Source organism: Notothenia rossii (genome assembly GCF_949606895.1).
Source record: "Notothenia rossii genome assembly, chromosome: 8".
NCBI classification, from domain to species: domain Eukaryota; kingdom Metazoa; phylum Chordata; class Actinopteri; order Perciformes; family Nototheniidae; genus Notothenia; species Notothenia rossii.
This window is the reverse complement of record NC_136906.1, coordinates 36,283,719-36,305,230: the sequence shown is the minus strand read 5'-3', so window position 1 is coordinate 36,305,230 and position 21,512 is coordinate 36,283,719. Positions and strand designations below refer to the sequence as shown.

General features: G+C 41.2%; 2 protein-coding genes across 5 annotated transcripts; one reads left to right on the top strand and one right to left on the bottom strand.

Moving 5' to 3' along the window:
* Nucleotides 1–3,590: 3,590 nt before the first annotated feature.
* Nucleotides 3,591–6,348, top strand: LOC307015556 (uncharacterized protein; the record flags this gene model as incomplete). 3 transcript variants are annotated; one of them, XM_079644244.1, is made up of 4 exons in its annotated part: nucleotides 3,591–4,116; nucleotides 4,378–4,445; nucleotides 4,947–4,990; nucleotides 5,882–6,160. In XM_079644244.1, the coding sequence occupies 4 exons, from the start codon at nucleotides 3,591–3,593 to the stop codon at nucleotides 5,931–5,933; spliced, it is 690 nt and encodes a 229-aa protein (XP_079500370.1). In that variant the 3' UTR covers nucleotides 5,934–6,160. The 3 variants fall into 3 exon arrangements, with proteins under 3 accessions (XP_079500370.1, XP_079500369.1, XP_079500371.1); XM_079644243.1 differs by lacking the exons at nucleotides 4,378–4,445; nucleotides 5,882–6,160 and adding an exon at nucleotides 6,169–6,348; XM_079644245.1 differs by lacking the exon at nucleotides 4,378–4,445.
* Nucleotides 6,349–10,990: 4,642 nt separating this feature from the next.
* Nucleotides 10,991–18,553, bottom strand: LOC307015418 (uncharacterized protein). 2 transcript variants are annotated; one of them, XM_079643998.1, is made up of 18 exons: nucleotides 18,310–18,516; nucleotides 17,272–17,383; nucleotides 17,010–17,142; nucleotides 16,834–16,908; nucleotides 16,270–16,665; nucleotides 15,978–16,082; nucleotides 15,637–15,869; nucleotides 15,379–15,557; nucleotides 14,696–14,789; nucleotides 14,379–14,614; nucleotides 14,047–14,161; nucleotides 13,528–13,645; nucleotides 13,356–13,447; nucleotides 12,755–12,872; nucleotides 12,556–12,657; nucleotides 12,284–12,457; nucleotides 11,642–11,818; nucleotides 10,991–11,414 (listed from the first exon to the last, which is right to left on the bottom strand). In XM_079643998.1, the coding sequence occupies exons 2-18, from the start codon at nucleotides 17,338–17,340 to the stop codon at nucleotides 11,092–11,094; spliced, it is 2,739 nt and encodes a 912-aa protein (XP_079500124.1). In that variant the 5' UTR covers nucleotides 17,341–17,383; nucleotides 18,310–18,516; the 3' UTR covers nucleotides 10,991–11,091. The 2 variants fall into 2 exon arrangements, with proteins under 2 accessions (XP_079500124.1, XP_079500125.1); XM_079643999.1 differs by having other exon boundaries at nucleotides 11,302–11,440; nucleotides 18,310–18,553.
* Nucleotides 18,554–21,512: the final 2,959 nt, after the last annotated feature.

Genomic DNA, 21,512 nt, shown 5'->3' with positions numbered 1-21,512 from the left:
CAGGTTTCATAGAGCCAAACATTTCAAGTGCTACTCAACTGGCATTTAGAAAGCCAGCCCTTTATTAGTATATAAGTGCTTTGTTAGTAATTCTATCGCTCGAAGTGGAGTCTAAAGAGATGAGTTTTCAGTTTGCGTCGGAAGATGTGTAAGCTATCTGCTGTCCTGATTGCAATGGGGAGCTCATTCCACCATTTTGGAGCCAGGATAGCAAACCCACGTGTTTTTGCTGACGGGAACTTGGGTCCCCCTCGCAGTGCGGGTGCAGCGAGCTGTTTGGCTGATGCAGAGCGGAGTGCACGTGCTGGGGTGTACGGTTTAACCATGTCCTGGATGTAGGAAGGGCCAGATCCATTCGCAGCATGGTACGCAAGTACCAGTGTCTTGAAGTGGATTCTAGCAGTTACTGGAAGCCAGTGAAGGGAGCGGAGGAGCGGTGTGGTGTGGGAGAATTTGGGAAGGTTGAAGACCAGACGAGCCGCTGCATTCTGGATGAGCTGCAGAGGTCGGATGGCACATGCAGGTAGACCAGCCAGGAGGGAGTTGCAGTAGTCTAGGCGTGAGATGACGAGAGCCTGGACCAGAATCTGCGCTGATGTCTGGGTCAGCTGGGGACGTATCCTCCTGATGTTGTAAAGCGTGTATCTGCAGCAGCGGGTTGTAGCAGCGATGTTTGCAGTGAAGGACAGTTTGTTATCTAGGACCACACCCAGATTCCTTGCAGTCTGAGTCGGGGAAACAACAGAGGTGCCGATGTTGATTGTTAGGTCAAGAGTGGGACAATCTTTTCCCGGAAGGAAAAGCAGTTCAGTCTTGTCAAGGTTGAGCTTGAGGTGATGAGCAGACATCCACCGAGAGATGTCTGCTAGGCAAGCAGAGATGCGTGCGACGACCTGGGTCTCTGAGCGGGGAAAGGACAGAATTAGTTGGGTGTCGTCAGCGTAGCAGTGGTATGAAAAACCATGCGGGCTAATGACAGACCCGAGCGAGTTTGTGTACAGGGAAAAGAGGAGGGGACCAAGAACCGAGCCCTGAGGGACCCCTGTAGTTAATTGACAAGGGTCGGACTCGGACCCTCTCCAAGTAACCCTGTAGGTGCGGTCGTTGAGGTATGAGGTGAGGAGGGAAAGTGCAGTGCCTGAAACTCCAAGTTCTTGGACAGTGCGAAGGAGGATCCGATGGTTCACCGTGTCGAATGCAGCAGACAGGTCCAGAAGGATGATGACAGAGGAGAGGGAGGCTGCTTTAGCAGTGTGCAGTTCGTCAGAGACAGCAAGGAGAGCAGTTTCTGTTGAGTGACCTGCCTTGAAACCAGACTGGTGCGGATCCAGAAGGTTGTTCTGATGGAGATAACAGGAGCAACAAGTCCTCCAACTAATACGACCAAATAGGTCGATTGTTTTCCTCGTTTTCCGACCCATTAATACGACCCAGAGCAGCGTTTTCAATCAACGGGTGCGTCAGCCTGTATACCTTTACGACCCACGGGCGCGTTTTAAATCAACGGGAGGCGGCGTAATGACGTACAACGTCCTCGACAACTTCTGTTAACAACCATCGTTTTTCAGACACGTACACTCTTCAAAAATCACGGCTTTCTGTCGTAGAACAAAACGTGATCCGCCTCTTAAATTTGTGTCGACCACAGACCTTATTTCGAGCTATTTTCCCAAATCCTATGGAGAAATCTCATTGGTTCTGACGCGAGGGAACCGGAAGTGGTCAAATGCTAACTCACCGGGGTTTTGGACTCGTCACTGCATCAGACAACATCCATTTATTTCCCAGACAAGCTAATAAACGTGAGTAGTCAGATATCAAAAGTATATTCATTTTGGGATATGTATTATGTTGTTTTATTTTGTCGTCTAGTACAGTGACTAAGATTACTATGTTTACCTAGGAATAATGATAGCAAAGCTAAATTAGCCAAAAGTAGAATCAGCTAACGTTAACGTGAGCATGGAAGTTATGTGATCCATCGGTTCATGCGGTTGATCCAAATGTTATCAAACGTCACATTCTTTATAACTATATTAAATACTATTTATCTATTAAGTGAAGAGTGACCAGGGGTGTAATACTGCCGGAACACCGCTCCGGCACCTAAAACGGGGATGGTTGTTAGCATCTGGTGCTAGCTAGCTATGATAACGGATAGGCTAAGAGGCTAATGTACCTAATGTAATGTTTACACAGTTAACTTTAGTCTAAGTTATCTCAGTGGGTCTGAAACAGTTTGGTCACCATATATGGAAATACATATTTCCAAGGCACACTTTTATATTATTGTAATGTTCCACAATAGGAGTCGGAAATTCAAGTTCTTAGGTTCAATAAATCCTTTGGTAGTATACAAATACAGGTTCATAGGTCACAGGTTGCAGGTCGCAGGTTCAACGTCACACAGCACCCTAAAAAAAAATCGAATGAATCTAAAATATCGATGAAATCATTACAATTCATACTATTGGACATACAACAAATGCATAAAAAAACAAAACAGTAAATAGTTAAATATGCACAAAGATACATTTAAAAAAAGTATTATTCTTATCATTTTTTTTATTATTGAAATGTATACAGTTAAGTTTCATATGGGTGTTGACAGATGTATCCATAGATTTAGTTAATTTTGCCCTCAAGTGCACAAGATTGATGCATTTAACTTCACGGGGGCCTCCGGACCCCCCTAGAGGACATGAGGTCCACCCCCACTTAAAACATATTCACATGGATAGGATACTAAATACATGTGCACACTTTTTATATAGTATCTCTGAAGAACCAGCACCTGGTTTTAAATGTAAAAAAAATGTGAATCACTGTTTACCAAGTAGTACAAATATGTCGTTATGTCTTGTTTTGTCAGTTAAAGGGCCCATGTCATGCTTTTCTGGTTATTACCCGTCCCCTTGTGTGTTATGAAGCTTTTCCTGCATGTAAACGGTCTGCAGAGTCACAAACCCTCAAAGTACACCCTGTAGCGAGTAAAACTCTAACACAGAAAATACCTGTCTATGCTGCTCTTTTTCAATTTTTTTCTTCCTGAGTATAGTGACGTAACGGGCATAGTGACGTACCGGCTCACACACACACACTCACTCAGCCTTATCTTTTCTCAGCCGAGGCTCCGCGGATCTCCTCACGCACACACGCACACACACTCACAGCCTGGCTGTGAGTGTGTGTGTGTGTGTGTGCGCTCAGGCTGAGTTCCTCGCTGTCTCGCAGACCCCACACAGCAACCAGGAAACAACACCAGTAATCCAGCTCACACTGTCTGCTCCTCGAGCCTCAAAGGGCGGAGCAGCGAGCCCCCCAACGTCCCGCCAACACGGCACCCAGACCCCACGCAGCATTCTCATCTGTTTGTCCTTACTGGTGTCATTTCCTGGTTGCTAACAAACGCCATTGTAACACAGAATCACTGATGTTCCGCTGTTTCATTTTTAGCTGTAATTACTCAGATTATAAATGTATATGGCGGATTATACTTGGTCATTTACTCACCATGCGTCTACTTTTTTTTCTTCTCAATAGTGACTTTGGCAGTTGAACCTGAGGGCCCTTGTACCACACAGGCAGAAATGGCCGCAGACCCAGGATCAGACTTGTCTGTACCTCTTACCACCGAGACTGACACTGAGTTCACTCTCTTCCTCACTCCTGTGTCCTCCGGCCTGACTCCTGCTCTCTCCTCCGGGCTGACTCCTGCTCTCTCCTCCGGGCTGACTCCTGCTCTCTCCTCCGGGCTGACTCCTGCTCTCTCCTCCGGGCTGACTCCTGCTCTCTCCTCCGGGCTGACTCCTGCTCTCTCCTCCGGGCTGACTCCTGCTCTCTCCTCCGGGCTGACTCTTGCTCTCTCCTCCGGCCTGACTCCTGCTCTCTCCTCCGGCCTGACTCCTGCTCTCTCCTCCGGGCTGACTCCTGCTCTCTCCTCCGGCCTGACTCCTGCTCTCTCCTCCGGGCTGACTCCTGCTCTCTCCTCCGGCCTGACTCCTGCCCTCTCCTCCGGGCTGACTCCTGCTCTCTCCTCCGGGCTGACTCCTGCTCTCTCCTCAGTGTCTTCCTCACAGAAAAGAAGACCAACGAGGAATAAAGTGGCAATTAATGGTATGTGCGGGTTAATTAGTAATTATCTTATTTACATCGACTGAAACTGTGTTTGATTTTGCACATTGAATTAGTTAAAGAGAGAGAAAACAATCATCGGTACAATTAGAATACAACACCTTTTGTTTTGTTTAAGACTTTGCAGTATCAAAAGTCTCAGTGCCATTTTGAACAGTTTAATTGAGCACAATGTGATGTTAGGCAATGTTTAGGAGGTTATTGCTGAACTTCAACTTATTACCATCTTTTAATTCCTTGCAGAATGTCCCATTCATCAAGGGTCAGACACTTTCCCCTACAAAAAACTACTGAGGGAACGAATAAGGGAGGTTTGTTTAGAAAATATTTTTAAATAAATAAACAAAGGCAATAATGTTTCCGTGGAACCAAGTCTTATCTTATTGGATTTTCGTATACTTTGTTTAAAAGGAGTGTTTCAGTCTTAAGCATGACTGCTAATGTAAATATTGAAATTACAGTAACAATAATTTATTATTAATTTAAGGTTGAGGTACTTGTGTAATGCTTCATGTCGCATTAATGCATCATGTCCAGCCATTTATTTGTATATTACATTTTTTCTTGTAATCCTTTGTAGGTGAATTCCTATTCTTGGCAGTACAAATATTTTTTAAAATAATAATAGTATTCCAAAATATTAAACTGATGGGGAAAATGCTATTGACTATGTTACAGTCCTTCATATGTTTGAGTTAATCGTACCTACTATTATTTCAAATTATCATTTGATTTCACTGGACTTTTTGTATTTACATGTATGACATTTGAAAAAAATGAAGTTTACCTAAAATCTGTGTTTCTTTACTCAGGGCCATACCGAGGTGTTGGTGCAGTGGCAGTCTTGCTCTGGATGGTATGTATCTAATCTGAAGTTTCCTTCAGTGTAGCTGATGGGTCTGGCAGAACAGGGGCCACAAAGTAGTCTTACCAACCAACTTCATCAACCCTGAGATCACTAACTTAAACATTTTGGGTTCCTCAGCAGTAAATTGAATTTAGTTGATCACATGGGGGTGGGGAGCCATGTCATCAATGGCTCTATCAGACGTTTGCGCCATAAAGTAAGACATCCAAGTTCTCTGCCCTTCGTCATTCAGACATCGCGCCCTAGAAACGCTGTCTGATTGTAACACATAAGCAGGGAAGTAGCCTACATTGAAATAGAAATTAAAATATACAATAGAGTTTATCATTGATCAATATCACTAAAGGTTAAATGATTGATATGTGAGGCTGGATGGTATTTGATCTCTTTTGTAATTACTGACTTGTTACATTTGTTCTTAACAATTATACTATAAGTATAGTTAGTAGTAATAAGTAGTATTATTTCTGTGTGCAGTCTTGCAGGCAGTTGTCTAAGTTTAGTGCTGTATGTTTGGGCATTGATAAGACAGCAAATTCAAAGAATTGGTCAAATGAAACATTGACTTTGAAATAAAAAATGTACCTTGTATTATATATGATGTACGTGTTATATATAAATATATACATTATACTGCACTTTCATCATGATATTTTTGAGTGACTTAGTATATCTTCTCATTTGAAATAGCATTGTCAACATACTGTAGAACTACATATTCCAAAAAGTAATACTTTTTGCTGTGTCAGTATTGTCATACTGATATTCTGTACAAACTGTGAAGTCCATTGAGACAAATGTAACATTTGTGATATTGGGCTATATAAATAAACATTGATTGATTGATTGATTGATTGATTGACTGTTTCTGTTTTACAGTGGGGCGAAGTGGAAAAATTCCTGGGAGCCAAAGGAAAACTTTTCCAGTTAAATATGGCTGACTTTTTTTTTTCTATTTTGGAGTAATAAAATACATATAAAAAAAACATCTATGTAAGTGTTGTGCCTATTTGTGTTCTTATGTTATCAGTGAGCTGAAGCCAAGACAAATACAAATATGTTTTAAGTGTATCCATACAAACTCATTCTCTAAAACTGTCATGATTGGTCTGTTGTGAATGACACCCATGAGGAAAAAGGTCCTATACATTATATCACATCGGCAGGGCTGTGATGTGATGAGGCCCTCGCGAGCGTCGACGGGGGGGTGGTGTGTAAACCCTGGACACACCAAGCCGATTACAGCTAGTGGAGCCTCGCAGCAGAAACTGTGGCGCGCTCAATTGCGCCGCATTTGCGCATCAGATGAGGCTCCCTCCACAAGATGAGGGCGAGAGGCAGACGCAGTCTGTGTGATCGGCGTGTATGGAGGGGCGGGCCTGCACATCGGCATATCACAGACTGGTGCATACATTGTACAGGCGGCAATTTGAAATGGAACGCAGCCCACACACGGCAGACAAACCCAAACACTTTTGGAACACGCCACCTCCAGACACATTAACATGCACTCCCCTAACTTTCCCCTAATCTGACATTGTATTTCATTCCATAACATATAAATATACTGTTCACCCATGTGAAACACACACACTGAAACCAAAATAATTTACAAACATGTGAAAATCTTTCATATGCGATGGAAACTTCTGAAGCAATGGAAACAGGAGTCAGAGAGACACGAGGAGAGCAGGAACTTTGATGGCAAACTGATGGTTTATTCACAAGACATGTTGTGTGCCACGAATTGACACAAAAGATGCCAAACCAATTCTGAAGATCTCTACCCCAGACCCATATTTAGCTAGTTCTGAGAGAAGAATCAACATTGTGCATAACAAGATAAAACCAACACCTCTATCAGCTGACGCCAATAGGCAGGAACAGGGAGACAAAACACTGAGAGCACAGTAGCCAAGGCTACAGGTGCCTGTGCTCAGTCAGGACAAGACCTGGGGGGTATACCACGAAACTGTTTGAGTTAGCCGGTTGGCCTAATCCAAAACATACGCCCTCTCGCTAAACGGCACTACGACACGGGTTATCAAGTGGATCGCTCAAGCCAGCCGTGCCTATCTAGTTAGGTGCGCGTTCACATAAAAGGGGTAGTATTTGGAGCATTCGACCAATCACAAACATGGAGAAGCGTACTGACAGCGCAGCGCGTATACTTCCTGAATGAAAAGTCAACTATATAATTAGACAAATATGAAGACTTTAAACATCCATGACTCAAACACTTTATCCAGGATAAAAGCCACATAGCTGCACCTGCAAGGTGAACACAGCTGGTAAAAGAAAAAGTGTTTGAATGCGTACATTAACAGGTTTATGATATGCCCCGTCTAAGACACGATCTGACTTTAATTACATTTGACTCGAGTGTTTCGTAATGTGTTGCTTAAAATAATACTTCTGCATACAGTATGTGACACTGTAAGTGTTGCACGGCCAGATACGGCTCAGCTGACTCAGATAAGGAGATATATGATACATTATGATGTGATGCCGCGGACTGTACTGTTACTTTGATCCAGTTACTTATGTTGTGGCAGATATTTAATTAAGCTTTCTTAACGCTAATGTTATAATAGTCAGATTGCTCTGGAGATGGGAGGTGATATTCTATTAATGTTCACATTCACACGTGAACACGTTTGGTTCTATGCAAACTCAGTAATATCCATTGTGATACAGTTATAAGGCCTTCACAAGAGACTGTCAGTGGAGATTAAAGGGGATCAGGAGCTCACGTCTTCTCAGAGTCCTTGGTATCTGGCTTGATGATTGTCTCACATTTCTAAACTTCATGTCAATAACCTGCTTAAAAAGCTGAGGGTTAGGCTAGGTTTCTTCTACAGGAACAAGTCCTGTTTCTCTGCTTGAGGCCAGGAAAAGGCTAGTCACTGTGACCTTTTGACCTGTGCTGGACTATGGTGATTTGATCTATATGAATGCACCTGCCAATTGCCTGGTCAAGTTAGATGCTGCGTATCACAGTGCACTGAGATTTGTGACAAACTGTAAAGCATTAACCCATCACTGTACCCTGTATGCAAGGGCTGGTTTGCTTTCACTAACTGTACGGAGGCTCAGTCACTGGTACATTTTTATATACAAAGCCATGTTAGGGAAACTTCCATCTTATATCTGCTCCCTGATCTCACGGAAAATTGTAAGTGGCTACTGCCTGAGATCGAATGCTGTGGTTTTATTAAATGTGCCAACTGCTAGGACTGTCTTAGGGAAGACAGCTTTTAGATGCGCAGCTCCTCTGTCTTGGAATAGTCTGCAAATTAAATGGAAACTGAGCAATCTGGTGCCACTAAATGTTTTTAAAGCTCGGTTGGATGCTACTCAATCGGAAGCTATTGGTACCTGTTTATGTGGATAGTTATGTAAATGGTGCTGTATGATGTCCTTTTGTTGTTCTGTTTATGTTTTTATGTTTCGTGTGGAACCTACTTGAGCAGGTCTCCCTTGAAAAAGAAATCAATGATCTCAATGGGATACACCTGTATAAATAAAGGTTTGAAATTAAATGAAATGAGAGTCATCATCATCATGTTCTCTCTGCTGCTGCTGCTGCTGCTGGCAGCTGGAAGTGAGTCAACACTTATTATACTGCTGTTTAACAGGATAATCTGTCATATAACTTTTTTTTGTATTTGTACAGGTGTGAAGTGTGAACAGTTGACACAGCCAGCTTCTGTGACTGTGCAGCCAGGTCAACGTCTGACCATCACCTGTCAGGTCTCTTATTCTGTTAGTTAATAATAATAATAAAATTCAATAACATGCTTTAACCACTAGGTGCCCGTTTATCAGCTGTGCACCGTTATGGTGTAAATACTGCCTATCTACCAATTGGATCCAATATAAAAGTCAGCCGAATTACTGTTGATATTGCAAGGAGACATATTGTGTGAAAATAAATCTAAGATGTTGTTAAATGGCTGATATATTTGTGATCCACGTCACGTTTTCAGTTTTGGCGGCAGTTCTTCCTGTTTGTATAGAAGTCTTCTCATCAGGGCTCTATAAATAGATAACTACGGCAGATATGTAATATGTAATGCAGCCGAACCATGTATTACAATGCCGTTATGTGATTAGCTCCAAAGAGAAAAGCAAGCAAACTCGGAATAAAGTATTATTATTATTTTTTTAAATGTTTTCGGATTTCACATCGCATAAACACCATTTCCCAACGTGCATTGCGGCTAAACCATGAATCACCGAGCTGAGGATCTTGGTTATGGCTAGAAAGTATCCGTCTTGTGTAAAACTCTCGCGAGAGTTCGGCTGAATGTCACGTGGCTGAATGTTTACGTTTGGCAGGCAGCCTTTCAGTTAGGATCGTTAACATCAGTTGGCCACAGCAAATGATGGTGAGAAGCTAAACTATCTATTAATTATGTCAATGACAGGGAGTGTGATCGTTGAAAAGCGGTCTTGCTGGTGTTCAAAGAAGAATGACAACACTGTAGATCACCAACACTATGGTTTATTTTTTATTCACAGGCAAGTCAACGTTGTCGCAGTAAAAGTCCCAAGATAGCTCCTGGTGCAATAAAATGTTCCCTTGCAGTGTTTTACTATTATGTCTGATGTTTCTCTATTAATATTGCTGCTGCATTAATGTGTATGTTGCATCATGTTACTGCTGTAGATGTGTTTCCGAGCCGCTCCGATTACAACGAGAGTTACAACGAGAACGTGACGTCAAATTTACAATAGAAGGATCCTTTCTAGCCATAACCGAGGATCTTGCCTACGTCTGTTTCCGGTATTGTTTTTGACGGATGTATTTTGTTATACACACATTCCTTCACATTTAAATTAAAATATACATTAAAATATTTCATGAGGCTTTCTAAAATGTTTTAAAATATAACTACGGTTCGAGTTGAAGAGTTTATAAATTAACATGAACCGAAGCTGTTGCCTGGTAACGCAATCGTGCAACGTCACGTCCGTTAATTCCACATCCACACACATCGATTTAATAAATGAATATAGCCTTTGTATCTGCTAAAAGAGGTGCCGACCAGCTGGGGCAACAGAAAATTGGCGAAATTGAGTGTGACTATTACAAATGAAATCATTATTATATTAATATTGATAATAATAACAACCGACCGTCGGGGTAGCATTTGCTTGGCATTTCCGGGTATATCTCCACTGGTTGGGCCACGTTAACAATACTGTGTAATTGTCACGTTTGAAGGGACGAAATCGTGACAGCTTCACGTCTCCCATCATGGTAAATCGTCACATGTTCACGTCTTGCCGTGATACCGGGTTGTGCTGACCATGTCCATGCCTTTATGACAACAGTGTACCAATCTTCTGATGGCTACTTCCAGCAGGATAACTCACCGTGTCACAAAGCTCAAATATTCTCCAACTGGTTTCTTGAACATGACAATGAATTTTACTCAAATGTCACAGTCCACAGTCATCAGATCCAAATCCTACAGTGCACCATTGGGATATGGTGAACGAGAGATTTGCGTCATGGATGTGCAGCCGACAAATCTGCAGCAACTGTGTGATGCGATCAGGTCAATATTGAGTGAAATCTCTGAGGAATGCTTCCAGTACCTTGTTTAATCTATGCCATGAAGACTTAACGCAGTTCTGAAAGCAGATGGGGGTCCAACCCATCCTAGCAAGGTGTACCTAATTAAGTGGCTCGTGAGTGTATTACTTAGCTCAATTTGTATTGTTAGTGTGTGTCTGTAGGAGTAAAGTCTAGACACATTCTTTGGATGTAAGCATTGGCTAATTAAACAGATCATGATTAAATGACATGATGATAATAAGGGTGATCACCAAAACCTTATACCAGGGGTGGGGAACCTCTGGCCCTCGAGGTAACTCGGATCTGAAGGTGACTGATAACTGCTAATGGCATTTACTTGAATACCAGACATAGTAAATGCAAAGCAGGATCATATAAAAAAAAAGGTAATAAACAAGCCATTCAATCGTAATACTCGTTTTAATACGTTGACATGCATACAACACAATAGACTTGTTAAGTCCTGTTCGTTGTCCTGTTTGTTGTCCTTATCACCGTCCTGTTAGTTTTCCTCATCACCGTCCTCATCACCGTCTTGTTCGTTGTCCTCATCACCGTCCTCATCACCGTCTTGTTCGTTGTCCTCATCACCGTCCTCATCACCGTCTTGTTCGTTGTCCTCACCACCGTCCTCATCACCGTCCTGTTCGTCGTCCTCATTACCGTCTTCAATGTCTTCCTCCATCATGAGAAAAGACGAGTCCGAGCCAATACAGCTGTAGGTGCTGGTGACTCTGCTCAGTTTCTGCTCCAGAAGATATTGATGGTGTAAAATACAGCAGTGCAGTCCCCTGTATCCCTCTTCTGTTATATCGCTTGGAGAAACTAAAATAAAAAGACAAAATGACAGTCTATGTAAGGCAACTTTTAGTTAGCATTGATGTTGGTTCCATATAAGCAATTTGAATGTTTAACTCCGAGGCTGTATATTAGCTAAAAAGATTTGTGATTCAGAAAAAATGCAATCATTACAGATGCTATTCAGTGATAGACATTTGACACTGGGAGGGGGGCAGTGGCAAATGTTATAAATCGGTATTTGTGGAACATACTTTGGTTTCTGATGTCGTCTTTTGTCTGATGAAGGAGGCGGTCCAGTTTGTCCAGTGCCTGCCTCAGATTTTGACAATGCTGGGTCATCTCCTTCACAATGATGACTTTCTCCTCTTCCATACGCCTGACCAGCATAACCTGGTCAAAAAGTCGCCTCTTTGTGCGCAGGTTCACCACTATAATGGAAAAAACACAAAATATAACAACCACAATGGTAAGGCTAATAAAACAAATAATATCAGTTTGTATTCAATCTTTTTTAATTAAATTGACCAAAACCTTAAAATCTGGTAAAAAAAAATTCAACCTCGCCGCTTGCTGAATTTTTTCAATTCTGTCTATGTTGGCAGAATTACATTCAGTATGTCTTGAGATTCAACATTAGTATGCAGTTCAGGGTGGTCAGGAAGGGTTTTACTGTTTCCATAGATATGCCTGTCCCAGTGAGACTAGACTATTAAGACTTGATAGGGCAACATCATACAGACCTTTCAATATAATTATTTTAAAATGATTTGTTGTGATCATGATGATTTGTGACACCTATGTTGATAGCTCTGTGTTACATTGGTGATTGTATTCTAGTACTTCAACTGAATTTATGGAATATCTAGGGCAAACAAAAACAAGTTGTTTCTTACCATCTCCTTGCGCCTCCCAGGGCAGAATGACATCCTCAGACAGACCGCATGCTGCTTCTGTGTCAATTTTCTCTGAACAGGCATCAATGGTGTTGTACTGCAGTATCCTCTCTCTGAGTTTCTTCTTGAGCTCTGTCAGTCTTCTCCGTTTGCGTTGCCTTGTTTGGTTGCTGTCTGTAAAGTAAAACAAAATACAAATAAACTAATATTAATAATACAAACAACAACAACAAGAAACAAATATTGTTTCTAGATAACGTAATAATAAATACCATTTTGTCGATAGAGGTCGTGTTTCTTTCTTCGGAGGGAATAAATAATTTCATCTATTTCTCTCTGGAGCTCCTCTTGGCTACTCTGGGCTCCATGTTTCTCTTGAAAACAGAAACAACAAGGTGTAATCATAAAACATGAAGCCAAATGTTTGGAAATATGGAACCAAATCTATACCACAGTGATCATATAACATACCAGTGGCTGCCCATTGCTTGACCTCCAACACCCACTGCTCCGTGTCCTCCAGGGAGATGTTCAGCTCTTGCTTGAGACTCTCAAGATTGTCCACTTCAGTTTGTGCTCTCTGTGTAGTCTGGTTAGAATGTTTAAAAGGAAAAAGTGAATATGCGTTCCAGTTGGTTGAGAAGGTTGTTTTTTACTGAATTCCTTTATGCACATTAACTGACCAGACAACAACATGAAATGCTAAACACCTTCTCTTCAAGGTTGGCAAGTATCACCTTAGTTTCCCTTTTTTTTCAAGATCAAGCAGGATTAACATTATTATTATTATTATTATTATTATTATTATTATTATTATTATTATTATTATTATTATTATTATTATTATTATTATCCAGAAATTCAGATGAATCAACCTATAGTGCTTTATTAAAAACAAACAGAACAGAGACTCTCTTGGCAGAACAGTGTGCCATGGCAGCACCATCATAATGAAATGATTGCAGAATACATTCAATTCAACAACATGTAGCTAAGGATGGTGTTAAATTACTACAACAACAAACTCGGATAGTCTTAATATACATTTTGAAATGCAGCATGGACGTCTTACTTTGACAAATCTCTTTGAGAGTGTCTTGTGGAGATTCTCCACCTTCCTGTGGTTCCATTGCATAGCCAGCACGGTTATCATATCTGCTCTAGCTGTAAACACAAAAACATGAACATTCATATGAGCTTTACAATGTGGCACTACTTAAAACTATTTGTTTTCCTCTACCAACCTGATTTGGTCATGTATTTTGTTGTCAGAGCTGCCCTTGAGAGGAAGCTGTTAACCTGTTCCACTTCCTCGCCGACAGTATTTCCAGCACCTTCCTGGCTTCTGCCACCCCACTTCACCTGCTCAGAATCATAAACAATGAGATCTAGCTATTTAGTTCAATATTATAATTTCTTGTACTGTACATCTTTAGTTATCATCAGTGTCAGGAGCAATTTCAGAAAGTTAAAATGTTCTGATATTGAATTATGCTTTGAACTACAATGTCACAACTGCAGTTATTTGAAGCTCTATTCATTCATTATTTCTACAGTGCGGATATATTTACTAAAATAAACATAATGGGTTTTGGAAGCCTATCCTTGTGACAGTCTGTTTTGTAACAATTTTGTCAACATTTGTAACTATTACAATTATTCCACAGGCTTGAATAGAATATACTACATGATATTCTTATGTGCACTACAATTTCTAAAACATTTGAATCTAGTGACACAAATGTTTAACTTGCATACTGTACCTCGCATTTGCCTGTGTGGGCCTTGGCGTGCATTACAGAGAGAAAAGGTTTCATCTCTGTAAGTGGTTGGAGCTCAGGCAACTTTGCTGCCATCTTCTCCAAATAAGGCCAGTACCTGTAATGACAAAATCAATTAGCTTTTCCAGTTGCATGATGGCATAATAGTAAAAAGATAAACCAGGTCCTTAAAATTACCAGTACAATCCTTGTAACCAACATCAGCATTTATCCAAATGAATGTTTTTTTTGCTTTACATCTACTGGATGTGCAAGAATTAAATAGATAACACGTTTCCCACAAACACTTCCAATTTTGCAATAGTTATAACCACCTGCAGGCAACATCCATACAAAAGAATGTTGCATTCGCAACTTCAGCCAGCTCCTTCTGCAGGAACATTGGGTAGGCATATATTTCACCACGGTAGTGATTTAGGCCTTGTAGTAAGATGCCATGTCTGCACACAGCTATTTGCAGTCCTTCCTCATCCACCTTGGCCCTGGACTTGTGTGAGGTTTCTCTGCAAGCTGTGAATGTTGCCGGTCCACAAACATCACGACCACTTTTCTGAAATAGACACAATCTGTTACATTTAACCCTGTGCTAAGAAAAATAAATAAAGGGTTAAGGGATTGAATAGATTCTTACAATCGTCATCTGGCTCCTGATTTTGTCGACAAAGGCAGACACTTTACTGTCCTGGGCAATGAACAGTCCATCAAATAGAGACGGTTCATCTGTCCTGCGAAATTCGAGAAAGACATTGTAAGCAACATTATCATACATACATAAGTTTGATTGTGTCCTCTATTTAATGTGGCCAATTTGCTTTTGCCATAACATTTTCATAAATGTGGAAAAGGTCTTTGTGAATTTGATCTGTAATTCTGTGTAAAGTCTTTTGCCACCATTATTTAACATTAGTGAAAAGTTTACTGACTTCTTGTAAAAAGGTAAAAATAAAAGTACATCCTTTATATTGATGGGCATGGAATAGGGCAGAGGAAGGCATAGAAAAAGGTTCCTGGGCAATTTAATACATTTTTCATGAAGCGATTATATCCAAAACTGGTTCTTAGCTCCAACATATCCAACTAACGTCAACCATTTAACATTTTAAAGTTGAGTTAACTTTACAGGCGTCATATATAATAATTTTTATGAATTGGATTTATATAATTATGTGTAATTTCAAACCAACTATTGTTTTCTGATGGTCTACAAACTTTGGAAAAAGAAATTGCAGAGTTGGGGAAAGTTAGACATTTCAGCAAAGACATTCAGCTTAGTCAATAAAACAACAACTAAAATGAGAATATGATTTCACTGACCCTCTGGACTTCTTGAAGCGATAATGCTTTCTATTGCCATCTACAACAATAGCCAGCATGTCAGGTGTGCATGCTGGGCATTTAAAGGGCTCCACCAGGCATAGATCTTCTTGTCTGTAATTACAGAAGGCAAACTCCCGAAAGACTCTGTGGAAGATATCGCTACAGATTCTGCCTGTCTGGAAAAAAGAATGGTATTCATTTGGTTAATTAAAAGTTTGGTATTCAAAAATCTTGAAAACCACATTTTATTCTTACCCTTCCTGTGGAAAACGATCGATGTTCAAGCATTTTTATAAATACTTGCTGGGATAATGCTGGGCTGGCCAATTTCATTTGCTCGAATGATGTGAACACATCAAAGTTAAAAATAATTTTGCAGCTGTCGGTTGCTGGCCAGTATTTGTATCCCAGCAAGTCACCTATGCTCGGGGACCATTTGGCGGAACAAATTGGGCAGCACACAGAAGGCAGACGAACGTTGTATGGACCTGAGAAAAAATATAAATGTGCAATTTGACAGCTATCTATGCAATGTAGGACAAAAGTATAATAGTAATCCTGTATTTCTGCTTGATCGTCTTCTGGTGGCAACAAACCATTGATAGTCACCAACACGGTCTGCTTTCCTGGGATGATGGTGAAATCTTGGCTTGGACCACAGAAGCAGATTTGGGATGGCGGAGGAATTGGAAGCAGACACACTGCAGCAAAGACAATTTCAGAGATTCATATGCATGTTAGGACATGTTAGGAAATGTAGTCAATACAAATTGAGACATTTTAACTGTTAAAGCAAACTTCCGACATGGTGAAAATGATGCCGCTGTATATGTAGTGCACATTAGGAAACCATGGTAAGGGAATATGTAATACCTTATTTGAACCCACCTTGTTCACAGAGTCCATATTGGCCACTTTCATCCACAACCACTAAGGATGTGGGAGGAATAGGTCTGTAAAACCCATCAAACATGGCTTCCCTGTCATGGAAGACATGTTTACCATGGATAATAGGGTCACATGCCGGACAAAGAAAGGGAGTTCCTGGTGGAACACAGTCCAAGCACCGGACCACAGCATCAGCAGTTTTGCATTGGAGACAGGAACGTGTAGTGACAATCTCTGCAGCCAATTTCAAATTAAGGAGCTCTGGCATTGCAGCTCTGAATTTTTGTTCACGTTTCAACTGTCTTTGGGTCCATGTTGATGCAGTGGGTGTTTCTTCTGATGATGCAGGGACAGTGAGAGAACCCAACAGGTTTCTCAGTGTCTGAAGATGTTGATCTAAAATAACAAAATATAAAACAAATCATGGAATTTAGTTTAATTTAAAAAAGATATTCCATACATGGCTTTTCACTTTACAATGTATCATGAACAAAGCTATTACATACTACAAACAATTACCTACATTTCAAGTTGAAGGATAATTTAAGAATTCATTGTGCATACCAAGACTTGGGACCTGTAGAGGAATCTCATGTGTCTCCTCGACCTCTGGGGACTTCTGAGAGCTGGAAGGTTTAACTGCATAAAACAAAGTACGATGATATGGGAAACATTATTGAGGACCGACCAACGACATTAAAACTTAATGAAACACTAGAACTAGATTATATTTTACAGACCAGATCGATTCTTATTCCAATGTTGGGCTATAATGTTCCCATCCAGGTCCCTCTTCCTCCAGGAAACATTTGATCCTTGCGTTATTTTCTTTGGTATCTTCTGTATCTTCGGTTTCTTTGGTTTCTTTGGTATCTTAATATACAAATATATAAAAGAGATTATATATTTCCCTTAATTGTTGCACACACATCTTTGTAATGTGTGTGTCTGTTATCATTTGAGTAAATGTTATAATACATTTTTGGATAATGTTGTACTTGCCTTATTTGCCAACTCATCTGCGAGGGCATTCCCTATCTCTAGCCATTCATTCAGTTGCTTGGATGCCATTTTTAAGTGAGGATAAAAAGGGCAACAACAAACAAAGGATGAACTGACATACAGGGAGGGAGAAAAACAAAACAAAAGACAAGAAAACGAGAGGGGTGAAAGAGAGTAGGAAGAGGAATATGGCTCTGAAAAGAACCGTTGATTTTTTTATGATAATAGGCTACTTCATATAATTGAATTGATAGATGACCTGAAAAAAACCAAACAGATGAACTCAGATTAGCTGTGCTACCATGTAATTTAATTGTTGCTTCATAAATAAGCATTCGCCAAAATAAAACTACAGGCACCAAAATCAATCAAGTCCCAGGTAAATCAGTAATTACAGGGAAATATATTTCTCTTTTTAACTAGATGTGATGCTTTCACAAAACTTAAGTTGAATTAGCGAATGTTTAAAGTAGTAAAACAACTATGACCTGATGATATTCAAGTGTTGAACTTACCCTAACTATCATTAATGCAACATGTTAGGTGACATTTCGAAGAAAGAAAAAGTGTGTGCATTATAAAAAGCGCCATGTAAATGTCAACTATTATTATTATTATTATTATTAAAGTGCCATTTCCTTTCGCATTGTTTACGTTCATATCATGTCCTGGTCTGGTTAGCTGAATATACATACTTTTGCCATTGTTATGTGTTATGTCACGTGCTACCAAGGGTTTTGTTTTTAGGCAAGATTTTAGCTCCTTTTGTGCGAAGGAGAAAACTCTCCCTACAACTTGTTGTAGACGAACCTTCTTATATTGCAATACATATCCGTTAGCGCATATAAGCTAAGCGCTAAGCGCTAACCTTTACAGCCATGCTATTGCTAACAACATGCATTCGCCTATACTGCCTATGCCACGGGCCAGCCCTAAAACGTAAAACTGAAATATCGTGGTTAAACATGCTTAGTAGAAAAACGACAGGATTAATTAAAAGCGTAAACAAATCAAATGAAATACAGAAATCAGATTTACCACTTGTAAAGCTCTGACGCTCTTTAACAATCCTTCTTCTTCTTCATCTTCTTCTTCATCTTCATCTTCTTGGCTCGTCGCACTTTTATTGATGCGCAAGGTTAAAGTTCACGGGATTACGATCGTGACAAAACGTGACAAAAGGTTGTAATAAACTGCTGCTAGAAATGAATAATGGGAAAGCTACGTGGCTATGGGTCGTAATATCGTGATCAACACTGCTTAAACAATCGACCTATTTGGTCGTTTTTTGTAGGAGGACAGGCTGAACAGGAGAGTTGTTTAAAGACAGCGCGTTCGAGTGTTTTAGACAGGAACGGGAGGAGAGAGACGGGCCTGTAGTTAATAACATCAGACGGATTGAGAGTGGGTTTCTTAAGGAGAGGTTTTACTCTTGCCTCCTTGAGACTGTTTGGAAAGTGACCAGAAGTTAGAGAAGTGTTGATGAAATGGGTGAGAAATGGTAGAATATCAGGAGCGATAGTCTGAAGGAGGTTTGAGGGGATAGGGTCCAGAGAACAGGTGGTAGGACGGGCAGAGGTAACGAGGGTAAGAACCTCACTTGGAGAGAGAGGGGAGAAGGAGGTCAGTGTGTGGGTGAAGGGAGGGTCTGGTGACCCAGCGGTGAGTAAAGGTGAGTCAGAAAAAGAAGAGCGAATATCATCAACCTTTTTTTCAAAGTGGTTAACAAAGTCGCTTGACAGAAGGGAGGAGGGGGGAGGTGCTTTGGGGGGGTCCAAGAGGGTGGAGAAGATAGAAAATAGTTTTTGGGGATTGGAATAGGAAGATTGGATCTTATCTTGAAAGAAAGTGCTTTTTGCCTGAGAGATGGAAGCAGAGAAAGAGGAGAGGAGAGCCCGATAGGTTAGGAGGTCGTCATGGTGTTTGGATTTCCACCATTTCCGCTCTGCTGCCCGAAGGATGGTTCTATTAGCACGCAGTGCGTCATTTAGCCAGGGAGCAGGAGGGGACTGACGAGCCGGCCGCGATGTGAGAGGACAGAGAAAGTCCAGAGAGGATGAGAGAGTCGAGAGGAGAGTTTTTGCAGCAGTGTTTGGAGGCAGGAGTTGGAACGAGTCAGAGGAAGGGAGGGCTGAGAGCACCGATGAGGTAAAGGTAGAGGGGGAGAGGGAACGGAGGTTACGGCGGACAGGAGCAGAGTTAGAAGAGATTAGGTTGTTATGTTTGGAAAGGGGTAGAGAGAATGAAATGAAGAAGTGATCGGATGTGTGGAGCGGGTTTACAGAGAGGTTAGAAGTAGAGCAGTTCCTTGAGAATATGAGATCAAGGACATTGCCAGCTTTATGAGTTGGTGGGGATGGAGACAGTGAGAAAGCAAAGGTGGTTAACAGAGATGTTAGTTCAGATATCTTCCCTGTCTGGAGGTTGAAATCTCCGAGAAGTACAGCGGGAGGGCCAGTTTCAGGGATGTGTGAGAGGAGATTATCTAACTCCTCCAAGAAGTACCCCAAGGCGCCTGGTGGACGGTAGAGAACAACAATGGTTAATTGTATAGGATGGGTTACTGTGACGGCATGGAATTCAAAGGTGGAAGGAGTGAAATTAGGTAGCTTGAAGAGGGAAAAGCTCCATTTGGGAGAGAGCAGGAGACCAGTGCCACCTCCTCTGCCAGAGGGTCTGGGTGTATGGGAGAAGGAATATGCTGTGGAGAGAGCTGCTGGGGTGGATGTGTTGGATGGAGTGATCCAGGTCTCCGTGAGAGCAAGGAAATCCAGAGACTGCAGGGAAGCGTAGCCAGAGATGAAGTCAGCCTTAGGGACAGCTGACTGGCAGTTCCACAGGCCCCCTGAAACGAGATGTTGGATCTCAGTGGAGCATGTGGGATAGACGAGAGCAGGCCGGTGAGATCGATTAGGAGAAACACGGGGCCAGTGATAATTGCGAGAAGACACATGAACAGGAATGCAGAAAATACACATGATTATAGCATGAGGGGCTAGAGAACCCAAGAGAATTGAATAAAACTAAATAACACCAGCGATACTTGGCGCAATCAGAGTAGGATTTGCCTCCTCTTTGCCTCCCACGTGACTCCCACAGGACTCTTAATGTCTTTGTCAGTATTACTCCCACAGGACTCCAATGTCTTTGTCAGTCTTCGTCTGGCTGACGCTGAAGCTGACGCTCCAGGAAAACGCAACCTAAGATGGATACCTGATTCTCAGTTCTCACAGCTTTGGGGGCACGCCCCTGTAATTAGTTAACTATTTTCTGCTGATGGGCGACAGCAGAGTCTTCCTACCTATTGTAATGCACACTTGAGGGGCGTGACTCACTGAGACCTGAGTTACAGCTGGAGTTGAGCAGATCTGAGATTTTAAAATCTCTCAGAAATCGCCGTTTTAGCTACAATAACTACAGAACAATTATACAGAGTAGAATAAATGAAACAGAGAAGTCTATTTAAACAAGAATATAACTTACAGTGATTGCTGAGTCAGTATCGATAGTGTCCTCACCGAGTCTGGATGCACACTGAGTTATTCTGATTTGAAATGCGCTATTTAAAATGTTTTTCAGCTGGGAAGCGTTTTGCACTTCACGCAATCAGCAGAGTCTTCCTACCTATTGTAATGCACACTTGAGGGGCGTGACTCACTGAGACCTGAGTTACAGCTGGAGTTGAGCAGATCTGAGATTTTAAAATCTCTCAGAAATCGCCGTTTTAGCTACAATAACTACAGAACAATTATACAGAGTAGAATAAATGAAACAGAGAAGTCTATTTAAACAAGAATATAACTTACAGTGATTGCTGAGTCAGTATCGATAGTGTCCTCACCGAGTCTGGATGCACACATTTTGGGGGTTCATCGGAAACGGCAGCACTACTGGTATTTTGTATACCAGCAATTGAGGGTGGACAAGTTTACTACCACTTAGGTTAAAATAAGTGCGTTAATTACTTATTGTAAAGCATTTGAACATTCTTGTGTCACATGTTCATTATTAAGTTGATGTATAACTGTATAGCATCTTAATTATTTAAAATATAAGGTATCAAAAAAAAAGGGCAACCGTATTTCCAGCTGGCAACCAAAAGCGGATGCCTGGTTGCCAGCCTGGCAACCACTTTTAAAAGTTAGCGTTGCGCCCTGCCTATATCATGGGTCATGTCTCAGCATTTACCTAAGCAAATATTATTTCATGCTGCTCATATTGCACTCATATATTTGGTTTCA

What these genes read in the sequence shown, in the direction of transcription:
- LOC307015418 (XM_079643998.1), bottom strand. Translation starts at nt 17,340, where the DNA reads ATGGCATCCAAGCAACTGAATGAATGGCTAGAGATAGGGAATGCCCTC. An exon ending in TCTACAGGTCCCAAGTCTTG is followed by an intron (nt 16,666 to 16,833) that starts GTATGCACAATG and finishes TTGTTATTTTAG; the next exon opens with ATCAACATCTTCAGACACTG. An exon ending in TGTATGGATGTTGCCTGCAG is followed by an intron (nt 14,162 to 14,378) that starts GTGGTTATAACT and finishes TTGTCATTACAG; the next exon opens with GTACTGGCCTTATTTGGAGA.